Source organism: Oncorhynchus tshawytscha, linkage group LG02 (assembly GCF_018296145.1).
Source record: "Oncorhynchus tshawytscha isolate Ot180627B linkage group LG02, Otsh_v2.0, whole genome shotgun sequence".
Classification (NCBI taxonomy): domain Eukaryota; kingdom Metazoa; phylum Chordata; class Actinopteri; order Salmoniformes; family Salmonidae; genus Oncorhynchus; species Oncorhynchus tshawytscha.
This window is the reverse complement of record NC_056430.1, coordinates 50,578,429-50,596,943: the sequence shown is the minus strand read 5'-3', so window position 1 is coordinate 50,596,943 and position 18,515 is coordinate 50,578,429. Positions and strand designations below refer to the sequence as shown.

Genomic DNA, 18,515 nt, shown 5'->3' with positions numbered 1-18,515 from the left:
ACTAGAGGTTACTCAGGCAAAAAGCAAGTTTAGCTTTAAAAAACAAATAACAGCCATATTGTGTCACAGCACCTCTCCTCTTTCTAAAGATCTACTTTAACTGTACTGTATATAAGAATATGAATACTACTCGCTGTAAGCTATCAGTCATAGTTAGTAACCGTCAATGTATTTCTAAAGACAAAAAGGTTTCTACCTGGAACCTAAAAGGGTTCCTCTGCTTTCTCTATGAAATAACCTTTTGAGGAACCCTTTTAGGTTATTTCATAGAGAAAGCAGAGGAACCCTTTTGGAACCCTTTTGTGTATATGCAACTGTGTATATGCTGCAGGACGTGTGTCACTGTTTTAGCCCTAGATGGCTAGATAGAATATAGACTGTATGTTTTTGTTTCTTTGTTGTATGATTTTCTGTGTTTTATACTGGATCTGCTTCCTTGGCTATGGTCTGCCTTGGCAAAGAGATTTTAGATCTCAATGGGATTCTTTGAATAAAGTAAAAACATATATTTAAAAATGCATGTATCATTTCAACTTATTTGTCAACATATTAACACATACAATATATGTCACTGTGACATCTTGTCCACACCATGTATGTTTTAACATATATGGCTACAGTTTTCCACAGTTATTCAAATGTACCATATCCTGTGGCCTGTCATTAAGGATACAGTTAGTTTAACACATTAACCAACATTTTCTGGCTCCAAATATGATCGCTATCCGGTCCCTCAAGGGCCAGGAAGTAGGACAAAGGCAAAGTGACTAATCTGTGGCTCAACGCCTCTCTCGATCCCCTTCTGCATCCCTCCGGGGTAACATCCATTAGGGCAGAAAACCTTTTAAAACGTTTTGCAGCGGAAAGCAAAAGTTATGATTTCTTAGGTAATCTCCCTGTTTCAATTATGTTGCAGTCCTTTGACGCCTAATGAACACGGCCCAGGTCTAATCCAGGGAGTGACCCGGAGCGGGATGACGATCACAACAGGTCTCCCAGCTGTTTGATGTGCGCATTAGAAGGTCAGAGCAGGTCAGCCATGGCCTGCTGTTTGCCTTCCAGACAGACCAGACAGGCTGGCACGTTGTACAACACGGTATTACATTCGCACTAATACATTCCTACCAGCCAGACCCCCGCTGACAGACTGTGACAGTGGTCAGGTCCCATACTGTGCACTTGAGCTGATGAGGGAGAGAGAGTGGTACTGGTAGTGATGTCAGTTGGCCTCAGGCGGTAGAATACAGTACAGAATGATATACTGCATAGAAATATATCAATGTTGAAGAAATATATACTGTAGAAATATTTTAATGTAGAAGAATAGACACTGTGGTTATTAACTGCTTATTCAAATGTATATTATTTCCTCCAAAAAAAGAGATAATGAAGAAAACATTCCACCTTTCAGGTGGTATGTGTAATGCACTGTATTCTATCCACTACCAGCAATATATCAACGGCAAGAAAAAGCAAATGCGTAATTTTCAGGATCACAAAGATATTGTTGGGGAAATTCTTACAAAGGGACAGTCAATCTTATACGAATCATTGTTTATTGTCAGAGTGCTGGAGAGGTTCCAACACACTTAATGCACCATAGTGTGTCAGAATCTCTGCTGCGGCCATCCCAGCAGTTGTCTTATATACGTCTATACACAGACAAGTTATATTTGCATGATTTAGCATAATTATATCATCATTACAGTTTTGTTTCATTCATGTGACCGACCAATACTGGTTCATAACATGTGACAGACCAATACCTCACAAGGCTTTTTTTCTCTAAGCTGAGACCTTGAAACCCGAGATATCTTTCGTTCTCAAAACAAGGTCTGGGCGTACTGCCAAATTGCAGATACTGATAAGTGAGGATTTGTTCAATCAGTCAATTGCATGAATACAGAAATTGGTTATTAGAACAGCACATGAATAGAACACAGAAATTAGTTATAAGAAAAGCACATGCATAAAAAAATCCATCACAATATCTATTTTCACTCTCCTCTGACAATCATGCGGATACAGCCACCAGTTTCCCAGGATAACTCGCTCCCGCCATGTGTTTCTCTCAGAATGTTGAAGTGACTGAAACAAATAAACAGGCACGTTCACGCACATTCTAATGGTTTTTAAACACTTCCTGTCTGAGTACGCCTGGCTGCACTGGTTAGCCTACATTCTTCCTGAGTGTGGGTTCCTCTCTTTGTAACTGAACTTGAATCATGTTTGTTCAAGGATTGGTGTCTAGAAGTACAGGACATACTGCTGTGTATGATGTTCGTCAAGTTCATTCACTATCAAAGAACTACACAGTTGTAGTGTTCAGTGTTTTGCTGCATCAAAATTGCATGGACAGAGAGGATGACTGTAACACTGTAATAACAGTAGGCTATATTGTAAAAATGTTATACAGAATATTCAGTCTTTCCAACAGTTTCATAGCCTACATAATGAGAACACTGTGTTGTGAACTTCTTTCGAGGAAAGCAAAATCCTTCCATTGAAATGTGTTCAAATGAATTCAAATAAACTCCCAAGAATTTACCATTTTCACAGCCATATCCAATATCCATCCATGATCAATTATTATTTTGCTTTCTATTGGGAGTCATATGAGACTCCGGTAAATAGGCTACATTGTTCAACATCCCAGTCTCCTTTTACCGCAACAGTTATCTGCTCTTCAGGCTATGGGTAATAAGGATGAGAGGAAAACTAGGAAATTACTGTCCTCATTTACTAAACATCCCACATGTAGGCGCACACATCCTGATTGACATATTCAGAGACCAGCCTCCACGTACTGTTGGCCAATAGCGGCGCAGAGCTGGGTCGAGCCTTCAGATCCAACCTCTTATTTTAACTCATATAACACACACACCAGCAGTCATGTGACGGTAATATAGTACAACTCTGCCTCGCCGCTAGTCAGTCTGAACGGTGCTGCATGGCAAGTCTCAAGGGCAAGGCATGCATTAGAGAGAGATTCCCCAACGAATGCAAAGGAAAAGTAAATACATTGGAATTAAACAGGGATTTGTACATGCTTGATGAATAAGGTAAGATCAGAGATTATTTTTCCCCGCATATTTTCCTTGGGAATATATTCTGCAAGAGATATTGGGCGTACGTTTCTCCTCCAGCCTACCACCATATGCCGCAGCACACTGCTGGGCAAAAACATGTTTACGTTGGAACGTTGGAGCTGCGCTTTCTTACGCGTTCTATAGCTGCTGGGATAGGTAAAATATGTGCTCGTTTGCTTCAAAACTATAATCTGTAGATTTTGAGTTATGATCAAATGAGACAAGCACATGTTTAGAAATGTGTCTTTTCTGCCAATAGTAGTTTGAGAGGTAATTAATTTTCAATTGATTTACATTTCATTGAAATGTAGGCCTATAAGCTTATTTTTGTTAAATCTAGTTTTATACGTTTCTTATTAGTATGTTGTAATTATACAGTGTTTATTATTGAAATAGCACGTAATTGCATGAACATAATTTGCACATGCGGCTTTACTAGGCAATAGCAGTGGTGTCCTGTCAAAGATATGACCCGCGGGCCGGATTCAGCCTGCAAGTGGGTTCAATCCGGTTCCAAACAATACTTTAAAATGACTAAAACCAGATTGAAACTGTGTAGAAATGATAATGGACTTACATCCATACAGTTTCTTGACTGTGTCTAGTTTATAATCACTGAAATGAAAGCTACAGTCAGGGAGCATCAACAATTCCGAAAACGATGAATAAAGGACCGTTTTTGGCTAATTTTGACTGCAAGGAAATATAACACATTTTCAAGGCTGCCCCCCTGGACCTCATTAAAGACTGAATTAGGCCCCGGGCAAAATGAGTTTGACACCCCTGAGAGATTATAAAAGCATTCATGTATCTAGGTGAACAATATATACATGGTCAAGCAGAACAGATGAATGGAGCAATTATGCACTGGATATGTCGCAACAATTGTGTGTCATTCCCATTCAAGTGAATTTCCAGTAATTGGAGTTGATTTATTGCGTTTTGCATGTTCTGTAAGTAGCTTGCAGGTGATTTATGTACTATATGGATTGCTCAGTGCTCTTGGCTGCCCCACACAGTGCTTTATGTTAATCCTTTGACAGTTCCTTTGGTGGGTTACTGTCGGTCACTGAGCCAAGAGCCCAGAGAAGGCGAGGGTGAAACATCCATGCTCAGCTTTGCCTTTTCTTGACAGTGTTGCAAGTAACAAATTAGTTACAAATTAATATAAAGAAATTCCTTGCAACGTTTAGAATCAAACAATTAGAATAATTCAATATAGTAAAACATTTGTTCAAATGAAAGAATATTCTATAAATTCATTCAATAAATAAAATGCACTAAAAACCTATTTAAATGTAAATGTGTGAGACAAAAGTGTGCTTTGTCAGGAACAATTCACGTTGCGTGACATCATCAAGTTATTTTAAATTATGTTTACTCCTGAAATACAGGTAAAGGAATGTGATAGCCAATAGCCCCATAGCACTCTGGAAGTCACTTCATCTCTCACAACAACCGCTTCCTCTCACGCCAACCGCGATCAAACTCGAAATGGAAACATGCACAGCATTCCATATTTTTCATGTGCAAGCTAGTAACTGTGTGTGTGAAGATAATTTGCTTCACAGATAGTGCATTGGAGATTCATGACTTGTGATTAGGTCTTGGCTATCTGTCATTTTCCCTGTAGGCTTTTGTCTGCTATTATAGTGAAAATGAGTTTAGTAACCTTCTCTCTCTTCTTATCTGCTTATTTATGTTTGTCTAGATATACAGTATCTGGGCTGGAAACCTTGGAATTTAAGACTTTTTCTACCCCAGCTTTTTTTATCTTGAGAGAGAACAACAGGTGTTCTCTATCTCTCTGCGAAGCACGACCTTGCTGTGGTGACCCATTTGTGGGTTTATTTGGTCCCCGTCTCCCGACAACAAGAGGAATAACCCTAACAAACTGCTGTATCAGAAAGACAAATTTCAACACAAAGTGGGAAACATTCTCTTGGCCCCTAGCCAGGAATGGTGGATAACTTCCTAGTGAGCGGCGAGGACACTTTTTTACCGTACGGTGGCTCCCCACCGGCATACCGCCTGTTGGACATGGTGACGGACGGGGGGACCTACCATGTGATGCCTTCGCCCTTCTCCGAGGATGACCTGAGCGAGTCGTCCAGCCCTCGCTCCTGCTCCAGCCCCGACTCCCAAGTGCTCAGTTCCAGCTATGGCAGCAGCTCCAGTGCCGAAAGCTCAGACAGCATCCTGGACCTTCTGCTGTCCCAGACCTCCCTAGGTGGGGCAGGGACCGGGGCGGCCATCCCGATGTCACTGCCCACCTTTCTGTGGGACTCACAGAGGGACGCGCCATCCCACCCCCACCCAGAGGCCTTGAAGGAGGAGAGCGTGGACTTCCCGGTCTGGTCCTTAGTGGACATGGAGGAGCCGTCCTTCCATCCTACCTTAGAGGAGATAGAGGAGTTCCTGGAGGAGAACATGGAGGTGGTGTCGTCCATGAAGCAGGAGGCCCAGGAGGGGGCGCTGGGGCCGGGCCTGGAGGAGATCTTGGGGCTGGGGGTGGGACTGGAGGTGTACAGGGAGTCCTCATCCCCAGGGCCAAGGCTGGAGCCAGAGGCCAAGCATTCAGACCAAACTGTGCCGACCGCAAATGCTGCCACCGTCACCGAGACCAAAAGCACACCAGCCACATCGTCACAGGAGTACAACGAAAGCCCGCACAACGACGTGTTCAAGAGTGGTTCATTATCCAACAGGCCAGGATCAACACAGAGCTGTGAAAATGGTGGCAGCGCTGGAATGCCGGTCATCCTGCAGATCCAGCCCATTCAGATCAAACAGGAACCTGGTGCCACGGTTCCTCCTCCTCCGCCTCCTCCCACAGTTGTCCAGCCTCCTCAGTCGGCAACGGACATAAAAATTGCCCAGCTGCTGGTCAACATCCAGGGGCATACCTTCGCCCTGGTGCCCCAGCTGCTTCCCTCCACCAGCCTCAACATCTCCTCTAAGTTTGTGCGCATCGCACCGGTGCCCATCGCGGCCAAGCCCCTGGGCCTCGGTGAGGTGGCGGTCGGGGGCCAGGGCCATGGGCTGCTGGTGGGGGGTCAGAAGTTCCAGAAGAACCCGGTGGCGGACCTTATCAAAATGCATAAATGCACTTTTCCCGGCTGCACCAAGATGTACACCAAGAGCAGCCACCTGAAGGCCCACCTGAGGAGACACACGGGGGAGAAGCCCTTTGCCTGCACCTGGCCGGGCTGTGGATGGAGGTGAGTGGGTGCTCACTGACAATGATGATGATGTATTACTTTATGATTATGATGATGATGATGATGATGATTTATTGCTTTATGAATTTACTATGTCAAAAAGCTTCCGGACATTCAACGTAGTAAACATACCTATAGCAAGCTTCCACCGTTGACCACATAACGTGATCATTCTTCCCAATATATCGAAATAGATCATCTCAACACACTCGCTATCGTAATTGTATTCGACAGGTGTCAGGGTTTTGAAGCTCAAGAATTTAAGATGTCGCATCTCAACACACTCGCTATCGTAATTGTATTCGACAGGTGTCAGGGTTTTGAAGCTCAAGAATTTAAGATGTCGTTATCTCGAGAGATTTGATCAACGTTGCTTTATGGTTATGGCAGGTTGTTTAAAGAATGCTTAGGGGGTTTTGAGTGAGAGACCAGTCAGTGAACACATGCTTTCACAATCATGTGTGAGATATGGATTATACCCTATTGTTACCGTAAGGCCTTTCTGGACGCAGTGAGGTAATTATATGTCTGTCCACTATACAGTACACGCAGGGTGTCATGTTCCTCAATGGAAGGAAGCCTTTGCACCACAGACCGTGGCTGGCACCCGAATTGACCTGTCTGATGAGGTCATCAATTAGCCCCAGCGAGGGGCTTAAAGTGAGACTTTACAGGATCCACAGGCTCCATTACTTATTTGTAGAGGCTCATTCTCTCGCAGCACCAAGCTAGCCGATGAGGCTCATCGTTCATGGCGCTAAACATGGAATTGAGTTGCTTGTTTCCTTATGGCTATTTGGCTGTCACTCAACATGCTATTTCTTTATTCCAGTGCCACGATTCATTCGCCACAGTAGCAGTGCTGTGAATCATTATACATGTGTCTAGCACTAAGTGATATTTCCCCTTGTGGAGTAGTTGGATACCACTTAAAAGGAAGAAAAAGTCTTCAATAAAGGAACACATTTGGGTCTGCAGGGTAGCCTAGTGGTTAGAGCATTAGATTAGTAACTGAAAGGTTGCAAGTTCAAATCCCCGAGCTAACAAGGTGCAAATCTGTCATTCTGCCCCTGAACAGGCAGTTAAACCACTGTTCCTAGGCCATCATTGAAAATAAGAATTTGTTCTTAACTGACTTGCCTAGTTAAATAAAGGTCACATAAAACATTTAACTTGCAGTACAGCCCACATGGTCATCTACAGATATAGTCAGAAAATAGAAAGCAAGGAAGAAATCTATATCAAGTCATTGTTTGCCTTCTATCTCCTCATCTGCTTTTCCAGAGCTCTTGCAGTCTTAATGCCTGTCAGGCTGCGTTCAAAGTGTTAATTGGAGGGTTGTCAAGAGACATTAACATGTTCCCTCAGATTCACACTTTTTTTCAGGCAGAGAGATATCTGGGATATGTGAGAATGGCGGGGGTGTCATATTTCTGCTGGTGTAAACTAAAACTGAGCCGAAGCATGTGGGTCGAGGTCACATGGGCACAACTCGGGCGCCTCCTGTACTGACTCGACAGCTGTGCAGGATTGTGCATGAGTAAGAGTGTGTGTGTGCGAACGTGTGTGATTGACTGTGTGACTCTTGTCCCCCAGTACAACTGGCTGATTTCCTGAGGACACAGGGTCAGGCAAGAGAGTGACAGTATCAGGTGAAATTGGCTTTCTAAGCCAGGGGAAATGTTATCCACATGCCCTACACAGACCTCACTAAGTACAGGTGGCTAGAAGAGCAGGGACAAGCCAACACATGGGCAAAGTAGGGATCTGTTAGTGGTGTGTGTGAGTGAGTGAGTGAGTGTATGTGTGTGTAACAGAGTGCATTCTGTTCTGCCCTGACCAGGGATCGAACTAGCAACCTTCTATACAACATCACATGCAATTCAACCATTTGAGCCATTAGAGCAAAAGACTAGTTTGTCACTGTGTGAGCGACAGTTGCCTTTAGATCTCATGGAAGGTGTGATGTCACCAATGCATTCCAGTCAACATCCTACAGATGACTTTGACATCCCCTACACGTACAGTACGTGTGTATGTGTTTATACATGTATTGTCAACACGCTCCATACAGCATGTTAGTTTGTACTGCTGAGTGATTAGTGCTTTTTGAGGTTGGTGTGATTACGGTTAGATTGTAAAAATAAAAAAAATCACAGTTTTCTATTTCGGGTTTCAATCATTTTTTAAATGTATGTTGAATGCTGTAACAACACAGAATAAAACAATTAATATAAGTCCCATGGTGGTAGTGACTGCATATTATACTGCTCACTTATTAACCATAATTTATTCATATTATTTTCATAAAATATTTTAGCTGTTGTGTAAATTACATTTGTTTTATTTGATGACTTTATTATTTAATTACAAATCATCATCTCATCTCCATAGAGCTGCTGCCTATGCTGTCTGACAAAATCACTATTTTAGTAGTTCTTCAAAGTAAATAAGGCATACTTTAATGACTGCTGAATACCAACTATCAATCACTTAGATCATCATTTTTCTTCAGGTAGAGATACCTCGCGAAGCAACTGCTCTCTATCCCTCTCAATCGCAAGTTCTTCTGTCTCTTTCCCTGCCTCTCCCTCTCCATGACTGGCCCACACAAACCGGAAAAGTAGGCGCGCACAATGGGTTGTCATTGTAGTTAATTACCAAGTTAATTACCTGCACTAAACTTTGTAGAATACTGTTGGAAACTACAACTCCCTACTACATCGCACAGTTCAGGCTTGATCTGATTTCTCTCCAGAGAAATTGCTCATTGAGCTCGCAGAAGAAAAATAATAATAATTGGAGTTCAAATAATTTAACCGATTCTGGTCAATTAGTTGTTTAAAAAATAAAAAATGACAAAAATGTTGGTTAATCGCTCAGCACTATTATTTTGTATAGAATCATTACATATTTAATAAAAAATTAAAAAACATTTTAATAGATGCTCTTATCCAGAGCAACTAGGGTAAAATACCTTGCTCAAGTGGATATCAACAGATTTGTCAACTAGTCAGCTTGGGATTTGAACCAGCAACCTTTCAGTTACTAGCCCAATTTGCTTAACCACTAGGCTACCTGCCTCGCGCCCTCCCTTATATGCTCAATCGTTCATGGACTGCAGTCCACTTCTTCTCCTCTTGCACACACTGAGGAATCGATATTCCTGAAAAGGGTAGGGCATCAGTCAATTTATTTATGTTGACTTTGGCATCAACTTGGCAACCTGCCAGTGGCCGCGTATTTGTAATGCTGCAAGTCTGTTCCAGTAGATGAGCTCGGCTGCAACAGAAATCTCTCTAGTAGTTATCCAGGCGATGCATCTCAGCCCAACAAAAGGGGTCTTGTCTGGACACAAAAGACAGGATTTAGTTAGAGTGGAGGCAAGATGGTGGGTTGGATGAAGGGGGGGTATAGAGAGAGAGAGAGGGAGAGGGAGAGGGAGAGAGAGAGCGAGATAGAGAGTGGGCTAGTGAGAAAGGATAAAGAGAGTGAGAGGGAGAAAGAAGGAAGAGCAAGAAAGAGAGAGTGTGTGTATAAGTAAGGGGCCTGTTTTGTGTGAGGGGCCTGTTTTGCACACAATCGGGCTGAGGGAAACTAGTGTGGAAGTGAGACGAACAAAGGCTAAGCACTGAATAGTTACCATGACTGTGTGATAGGAACGTCTAGGCTGGCAGTCTGCTTGAAAAGGGAGAAGGATCGGGGTGAGGTTTCTGTGCTAAGGCTGAGACTTTTACAGTTGGACGGGGCCATGCATGCATACACTCTTAGGGGAAAAAAAGAGTTCCAAACGGGTTCTTTGGCTGTCCCCATAGGAGAACCTTTTAGGTTCCATGTAGAACCATCTGTGTGAAAGGGTTCTACATTAAACCCCAAAGGGTTCTACCTGGAACCAAAAAGGGTTCTTCAAAAGGTTCTCCTATGGGGACAGCTGAATAACCCTTTTTAGGTAACACCTTTCTTTTCTAAGAGTGTACAGACACACGTGCAAACAGGTAAGGGAACGTTGTGAGCACACACAAACACATACACACCCATGCATGCACACCTACAGAATTCACCCTTACGTACACATAGTCTCGCAGTATTTCTCTCTTTCTCCCTCTCTTTGTCTTATATGTCTTATATGTGTACACACGAACACGCGCACAGAAAAATCCAATTAAACCTCCCCATATTTTCTCTGGAGCTGACATTGATATCATAGCATCACAAGGCCAGGGGCACTCACACTCCACACACTGTTATTCCACTGCTTCCAGTCAGTCAGTCAGTCAAAGGAACGAATCAGGGGGACTCCCTGGGTAGGTGGGTGGGGGGGTGGTGGGGTTATTCTCAGAGTAGTGTGCCTACACACGAGGCACGAGAGGACTGTTGAGCAGGAAGGGGCCAGAATGAGAAACAACCTTACTGTACACACGACTATTCAATAGCCACTACCATTGGCAGTACTATTGTAGTAGAGCTTGTGTCATCTTGTGTTCTAAACGTGTGGTCTAGAGTCACACTCTTGTATTATTACCCTACTGTTATTAATAACAAATAGTATTATTTTATTACTATCATCAGACTGAGCTCTTATTTTGAGAGTCACGGAAATAGCCCCTCTATAGTGGCCTATTTAGTGTCCTACTAAGCTAGCTATCTGAGCCCAAACCTCTATCTCCTCGTGGTGTGGGGACTCATGTTTTATGTGTTTGCGTGACAGATAGTAAAGTGGTTTTTATTCGACTCCTTGAGCATTGCTGCTTAATTACAGGCTCGAGATTGTATCCATTCATCATCATGTCAGCTCTGGCTGTAACATCTGGGAGACTGACAGAGCTAGGCTTGGGAGAGATTGCTGCGAGGCCAATAGTTGTCATGCCTTAACCTTGATCATCTGTTTCAAGCTGGCGCTAACTAGTTAACACTGCCACATAAGCATTGCTTTAAGACTATAGCCATGTATGAAAGCTCCAACTACTTAGCATTTCCTAATAGGATTTCGCCAAGGTTTATCCTTGGGTTTTAAGCTAGCGCTAACTAGCTAGCGATGATCTTCATAGCACTGGTAAGGTCATGTGTTTAAATTAAGATAGCTTAAACCTTTTTTGCATTGCCTTTGCACCCCCCCTGCCCAAAAATGTTTTCATCTGACCCTCCCCTTCTACTGTAAAATAGCACACTCCCCCTCATAAAGTTAACTCAAAATAATGTTTGCCACCACAAATAACAAGCGACCCTGTGTTTATACACGTGGATACAACATTGGCACTTCAGCATGCTTTTGTGGAACAATCAATGCCATTCAGGTGCTACGGGCTAGAAGGTTGAGGGTTCGCCGACCACCACAGATGAGCTCGCTCTCGCCATGTTTGTTTCATTACAATGCAATCAGAGCCAGTTGCATACAATGATCAGCTAGGGGGGAATCAGATTTATAATTATATATAATATATGCAACAGATTTTCCACCAACAGGTTTCTGTGCGAATGCACCACACAACCAATAAACAAAGCATACCAACTTTGGCACGTCAATATCATGAGTTACTTTTTTTAACACCACAATAAATAGACTATGTCAATCTCGGCAAACAGAAAATGAATCCCTCCCTTATCCAGTATCGAGGGTTTGTCATTAAACCTTTTGGTGTTTTGTAACAGATGTATGTTTCTAGTCATCAATTGGTCACTGCACAGTTTGGATTGATTGATTGATTTTATTTGTCAGTTAAAAAAATACATACAGGACCAATCAAAAGTTTGGACACACCTACTCATTCAAGGGTTTTTCTTTATTTTGATTATTTTCTACATTGTACAGTAATAGTGAAGACATCAAAACTATGAAATAACACATTTGGAATCATGTATTAACCAAAAAAGTTTTAAACAACGTTGATTTTAGATTCTTCAAAGTAGCCACCCTTTGCCTTGACCTAGTTAAATAAAGGTTCAATAAAAATAAAATTTAAAAAATGACAGCTTTGCACACTCTTGGTATTCTCTTAACCAGCTTCACCTGGAATGCTTTTCCAATAGTCTTGAGTTCCCACGTATGCTGAGCACTTGTTGGCTGCTTTTCCTTCACTCTGTGTTCCAACTCATACTAAACCATCTCAATTGGGTTGAGGTTGGATGATTGTGGAGGCCAGGTCATCTAATGCAGCACTTCACTCTCCTTCTTGGTCAAATACCCCTTACCCAGCCTGGAGGTGTGTTGGGTCATTGTCCTGTTGAAAAACAAATGATAGTCCCACTAAGCACAAACCAGATGGGATGGCATATCTCTGCAGAATGCTGTGGAGGCCATGCTGGTTAAGTGTGCCTTGAATTCTAAATAAATCACAGACAGTGTCACCAGCAAAGCACTCCCACACCATAACACCTCCTCCTCAATGCTTCACGGTGGGATCCACACATGTGGATATCATCTGTTCACCCACACCGCGTCTCACAAAGACACAGTGGTTGGAACCAAAAATCTCACATTTTGACTCAAAGGACAGATTTCCACTGGTCTAAGGTCCATTGCTTGTGTTTCTTGGCCCAAGCAAGTCTCTTCTTATTATTGGTGTCCTTTAGTAGTGATTTCTTTGCAACAATTGGACCATGAAGGCCTGATTCATGCAGTCTCCTCTGAACAGTTGATTTTGAGATGTGTCTGTTACTTGAATTTGCCATTTCTGAGGCTGGTATCTCTAATGAACTTATCCTCTGCAGAAGAGGTAACTCTGGGTCTTCCTTTCCTATGGTGGTCCTCATGAGAGCCAGTTTTATCATAGCGCTTTAAAAGTTCTAGAAATTTTCTGGATTGACTGACCTTCATGTCTTAAAGTAATGATGGACCGTTGTTTCTCTTTGCGTATTTAAGATGTTCTTGCCATAATATAGACTTGGTCTTTTACCAAATAGGGCTATCTTCTGTAAACCACCCCTACCTTGTCACAACACAACTGGTTGGCTCAAACACATTAAGAAGGAAGGAAATTCCACAAATGAACTTTTAACAAGGCACACCTGTTAATTGCAATGCATTCCAGGTGACTACCTCTTGATGGTTGAGAGAATGCCAAGAGTGTGCAAAGCTGTCATCAATGCAAAGGGTGGCTACTTTGAAGAATCTCAGATATAAAATACAGTTTGATTTGTTTTTTGGTTACTTCATGATTCCATATGTGTTATTTCAAAGTTTTGATGTCCTCACTATTATTCTACAATGTAGAAAATAGTAAAATAAAGAAAAACCCTTGAACCAGTAGGTGTGTCCAAACTTTTGACTGGCACTGTATATACAAAAAATATGTTGTAATGTGACCGGGATTGCACAATAAAGTCTGGGACTTATTTTCATTGTGGTCCCTATTTTTTACATGAATACATACACAATTACATAGATACAGACATATTACAGAGATAGAGAAAGAAAAAATGTTCAACCTCCAGATGAGTATAAGGGGGGAGTTTAAATACAATTCTTACAAGCTTGTTTGGTTGATAGATTTTTTTTTTTAGATGTTTGGGGCTGCTGGTGAACCATGATGTGCAGGCATAATCAAAAAGGTACTAGAGTGGTGCACTTGCCAGAGTCTCTAGGATGTCTATCTCTAGGATGTCTATAGCCATCCAATTGGCGACAGATTTTCATATGAATATTCGGAAGTCTTTATTATAAACAATATGCTATTTCAGTTTCCTTTTGGAAAATTTGGCGTCGGACAACATGAAAGGAATGATTTGAATCTACCAGACTTTTGAGATAAGTAATGGACGTCCATATGCATTCAGATCCAACCTGGCGCAGTCAGCGCCATCCATTATTGAGGGATTTTGGCCAAATGAGCCACATTTTGTTGTGTGTGTGTGTGTGTGGGGGGGGGATAATTGTCCATCTCACGGTTCAGCTGTCAAAGATTTGAGCTCTAAATGTATCCGGTTATTGCATGCGTAGGCCTTTAGGCTTAAGGAGTTCACTGTATGATATTCAGATTTTAATAAATGTATATATGTAGCCTATATAAAGGAAGATAAGCTTAGGCCTAACCCCAGAGAGACAGAGATATGCCGGTGGCGTGCTACCACAGTAACATATATTTATTTATGTCAGATTCTTTCATTTTTGATCCAAATATTTTGTTTAAAGATAAGCATTATATTGTTAGATTATAGGAGTTACTCTTGTAGGCCTCTTCCTCAAGTTCAACTGTCGGAGTCAGTCTGCAGTAGCTAAAGCTTAGTAATTGCCACACCATACCAAATCCTCACAGATGTTTTATTAGGGTAATATCAAAAGTAAGTCAAGCCATTATTTATAGGGAAAATGCAAGCAGAAGAGTGATTGCAAACCAGGGAAAAAACACACACCTGCCTCCCCTCTGCCCAATAAAATAAAATAAAAAACCTCCCTAAAGCAAAAAAATAAGTTGGACATCCCTCCCCTATTTTGGACCACCCCTCCCCCCAGTAAATTTCGATCTGTCCCTTAGCTCAGCCTAGCCATGTGTTTTAAGCTAATTATTTAGCATTGCTAGCATTACTTTAGGGTTCATCCATGTACTTTAAGCCAGCTCTAATGACATACAGTCTGGGATATTACATAACTAGCAAGGCTTGGTGAGATGCAGTAGGTCTTGCAAGAAAAGGGAGAAGCCCAGATTTACTGCAAAATAACACACTGGTTCAAGCAGACGTGGTGTAGCCAGTCACTTATTATGGTATACACTGCCCCAAGACTGCTAAAGGCAAAACATATCGGCTACTTGCTGTAAAATGACTTTTACCATCACGACTATACACAAATCTGTATATCCTACCATTTCGGAATCACTGTCTCAAACATTTGACAATAATATGGAATGAAACTAAAACCAAATTCTCTTGTCTGTACTATGTCAAGGAACATTTAAAATATGATAAATGTTTTTTGTTTATCATGTTATGTAAACAATAATGTTTTATTCTATTCTAAAATGATTGACATCTCTCTCCTATCTGTGTGTGTCTCTCCCAGATTCTCACGGTCGGATGAGCTGTCGCGGCACCGGCGGTCCCACTCAGGGGTCAAACCCTACCAGTGTCCAGTGTGTGAGAAGAAATTTGCCCGCAGTGACCATCTATCAAAACACATCAAAGTCCATCGCTTTCCCCGAAGCCGGACGCTGCGCACAGCAAACTGACCCCATCCGGATCACTCTTCAATGGACATAGACCAAGGGAGCACGGAATGTGTGTGTGAGATGTGAATATGTATGTGTGTCAGAGTGTGGTAGGAGTTATGGAGAGAGAGAGAGAGAGAGAGAGAGAGAGAGAGAGAGAGAGATGGAAATAGTAGGTTTATGTGTGTGTGCCTTGCCTTTTAGAGAAATATTGTGCTATAATTTATTGTAGAAAGCAAAAACAATGAACAACCATGTGAAACCAACAAATGACACTTACCATCTTCTCATTAATCAACATATCTTGAGATTCTTGTTGCTGTTGGTGCTTTTGCATGTTGTACTCTTTTTTTATTTGTTTTTATGTTCAGTCTTCATCTTCTATTTCATTAATAGGTAAGATAAGCTTTTTCATTTGAGGTGAAATGTATAATTGCTTCAGTAACAGCCTTCTATTTTACCTGGATAGGACTGCCTTTTATCACATTAAGAGCCAATGTCTTTGACATTCCTCATCTGTCAAGTTAAAGTTTTCCTGGAACTTTCTCCAAGTCAGGTTGAAGTTTCCCCAGAAACGTTGTCCTTGTTTTTTTTCATTGTCACTCATAGCTCATTGACAGAGAGGGTAGAGAATAGTTTACTCATTCAGAACACTGTTTATGCAAAGGGAGGAGCAGAGCCTATTGTCAATTCTGTACATGAACTACTGATAACAAATAAGAACACGTCACTATAAGCTACTGGGACTCTCAAGTTTCAGAAAAACTTCACCGGCTCAGATTCTGATACAAGGTGGGTGAAAGTAAAAGAATGGCAGAGAAAATGCAAATCGAAAAGCAAAAAAAGAAAGAATTGTGCACGGTAATGATTGTTGATTGTTTTACGTCTAAACAGGCCTTCCAGGCAGTGTTGTGTATTTTTCGTGTAAGTGGCTCAAGCCATTTGTTAGACACTCGTCTGGCCTTAATCCACCACAGCATCCTTACCAGGGGAGAAAATAGTAATACAACAAGTTATTCATCACAGTTTTATGGAGAAATGGTGATATGGTTTGAGACAATGAGGAAAGGGAATTGGAAATGTATCACCCTTTACTCGCTCAGCATACACATCCATTTTGCTCTCCGTTTTACTATTGACACAAAATCTGCCTCAACTCAACTACCCAACCTGATCTGTTACTGGAATACCCACAAGCCTATGTTGGCGTGAGGTCATCATGTATGTGGATACTACTACACCACGGTGCTGAACACCCAGAATAACTGCTTTCTGGGAACTGTAGTCACAACACTTATTTAGGCCATGACACAGTCATTACTTTTGATGTCCTGTTTTCTCTTGAAACTTGTTTGTTATGTATGCCATGCCCTGTTGTGAATATGTATGGTGAGAGAGATACCGGCCATGCAGAGTTCATGTACTGTTCGCAGATTAAAACGCAGGGGTACACGATATTGTACATCATTCCTTTCATTCAATTTTTGAATTTTTAATGCTTGTTTAAACACAGGTGTTTTATCGCATCCTATGAATGTATGTTAATACGCAGGAGTGTACATAGCTGCATCAATGCGAAAGACACAGAAGACTATAATAACATATCTTAAGTCTGTGGTTGTGATGATTTCTAGTGGAACCCCTAAACGTGTACATAACAGAGCGTTTCAGTACATATGAATATATTATATATTTTTTCTTTGTTCTACCCAAGATGCATTTACAAATAAAAATGGAAACAATCCTGTGTAGAATACTCTCTATTATTTCTGCTCATTTTCTCATGTGAATTTATTAGAGCAAAAAATCATCAATGTTTGGAGGTAACAAATCATCATTTAACAAAATATACAGAATCAGTCCAAAATTTGGTCACAACTACTCATTCAAGGGTTTTTCTTTATTTTGACTATTTTCTACATTGTAGAATAATAGTGAAGACGTCAAAACTATGTTAATAACTTCTTACGGCTGAAATCCCAAAAACAGGGCTCGATTTGACAACAGCCAGTGAAAGTGCGGGCGCCAAATTCAAACAACAGAAATCTCATAATTAAAATTCCTCAAACATAGAAGTATTAGACACCATTTTAAAGATAACCTTGTTAATCCCACCCAATCTTCATCAGATGGCACTCATAGGACTCATTGTACACAATACATGTATGTTTTGTACGATAAAGTTCATATTTATATCCAAAAATCTCAGTATACATTGGCACGTTATGTTCAGTTATGTTTTGCCTCCAAAACATCCGGTGATTTTGCAGAGAGCGACATCAATTTACAGGAATACTCATCATAAACGTTGATGAAAGATACAAGTGTTATGCATATAATTAAAGATATACTTCTCCTTAATGCAACCGCTGTGTCAGATTTTTTTTAAAGCTACAGCGTTCAGCCACCAAACAGACACCCACCATGTTGTGTAGTCAACAAAAGTCAGAAATAGAATTATAAACATTCACTTACCTTTGATGATCTTCATCGGAATGCACTCCTAAGAATCCCAGTTCTACAATAAATGTTAGTTTTGTTCGATAAAGTCCATCATTTATGCCCAAATATCTCATTTTTGTTTGCGCGTTTAGTCCATTAATCCAAATGCACAAGGCGCAGGCACTAGGTCCAGACGAAAAGTCAAAAAAGTTATATTACAGTTAGTAGAAACATGTCAAACGATGTATAGAATCAATCTTTAGGATGTTTTTATCATAAATCTTCAATAACGTTTCAACCGGACAATTCCTTTGTCTTTAGAAATGAAAAGGAACAGAGCTCGTGCTCACGGCCGCGCGCATGACTAAACTAATGGCATTCTGCCAGACCCCTGGTTCAAACAGTTCTTATTCACTCCCCCTTCACAGTAGAAGCCTGACACAAAGTTTTAAATACTGTTGACATCTCGTGGAAGCCGTAGGAAGTGCAATCGGACGAAATTTGACACTGTATATTGGATAGGCAATTGAAAAACTACAAACCTCAGATTGCCCACTTTCTGGTCGGATTTTTCTTCAGATTTTGACTGCCATAGGAGTTCTGTTATACTCACGGACATCATT

The 18,515-nt window shown here is 41.3% G+C and overlaps 1 protein-coding gene across 1 annotated transcript; it reads left to right on the top strand.

Moving 5' to 3' along the window:
• Window positions 1-2,899: 2,899 nt before the first annotated feature.
• LOC112267605 (Krueppel-like factor 15) lies at window positions 2,900-17,197 on the top strand. The gene is made up of 3 exons (XM_024445808.2): window positions 2,900-3,062; window positions 4,801-6,310; window positions 15,306-17,197. The coding sequence occupies exons 2-3, from the start codon at window positions 5,049-5,051 to the stop codon at window positions 15,469-15,471; spliced, it is 1,428 nt and encodes a 475-aa protein (XP_024301576.1). The 5' UTR covers window positions 2,900-3,062; window positions 4,801-5,048; the 3' UTR covers window positions 15,472-17,197.
• The last annotated feature ends 1,318 nt before the right edge of the window (window positions 17,198-18,515 follow it).

Coding starts and splice junctions, on each gene's coding strand:
- LOC112267605 (XM_024445808.2), top strand. CDS start 5,049: ATGGTGGATAACTTCCTAGTGAGCGGCGAGGACACTTTTTTACCGTAC. Junction 6,311..15,305: donor TGGCCGGGCTGTGGATGGAG/GTGAGTGGGTGC, acceptor TGTCTCTCCCAG/ATTCTCACGGTCGGATGAGC.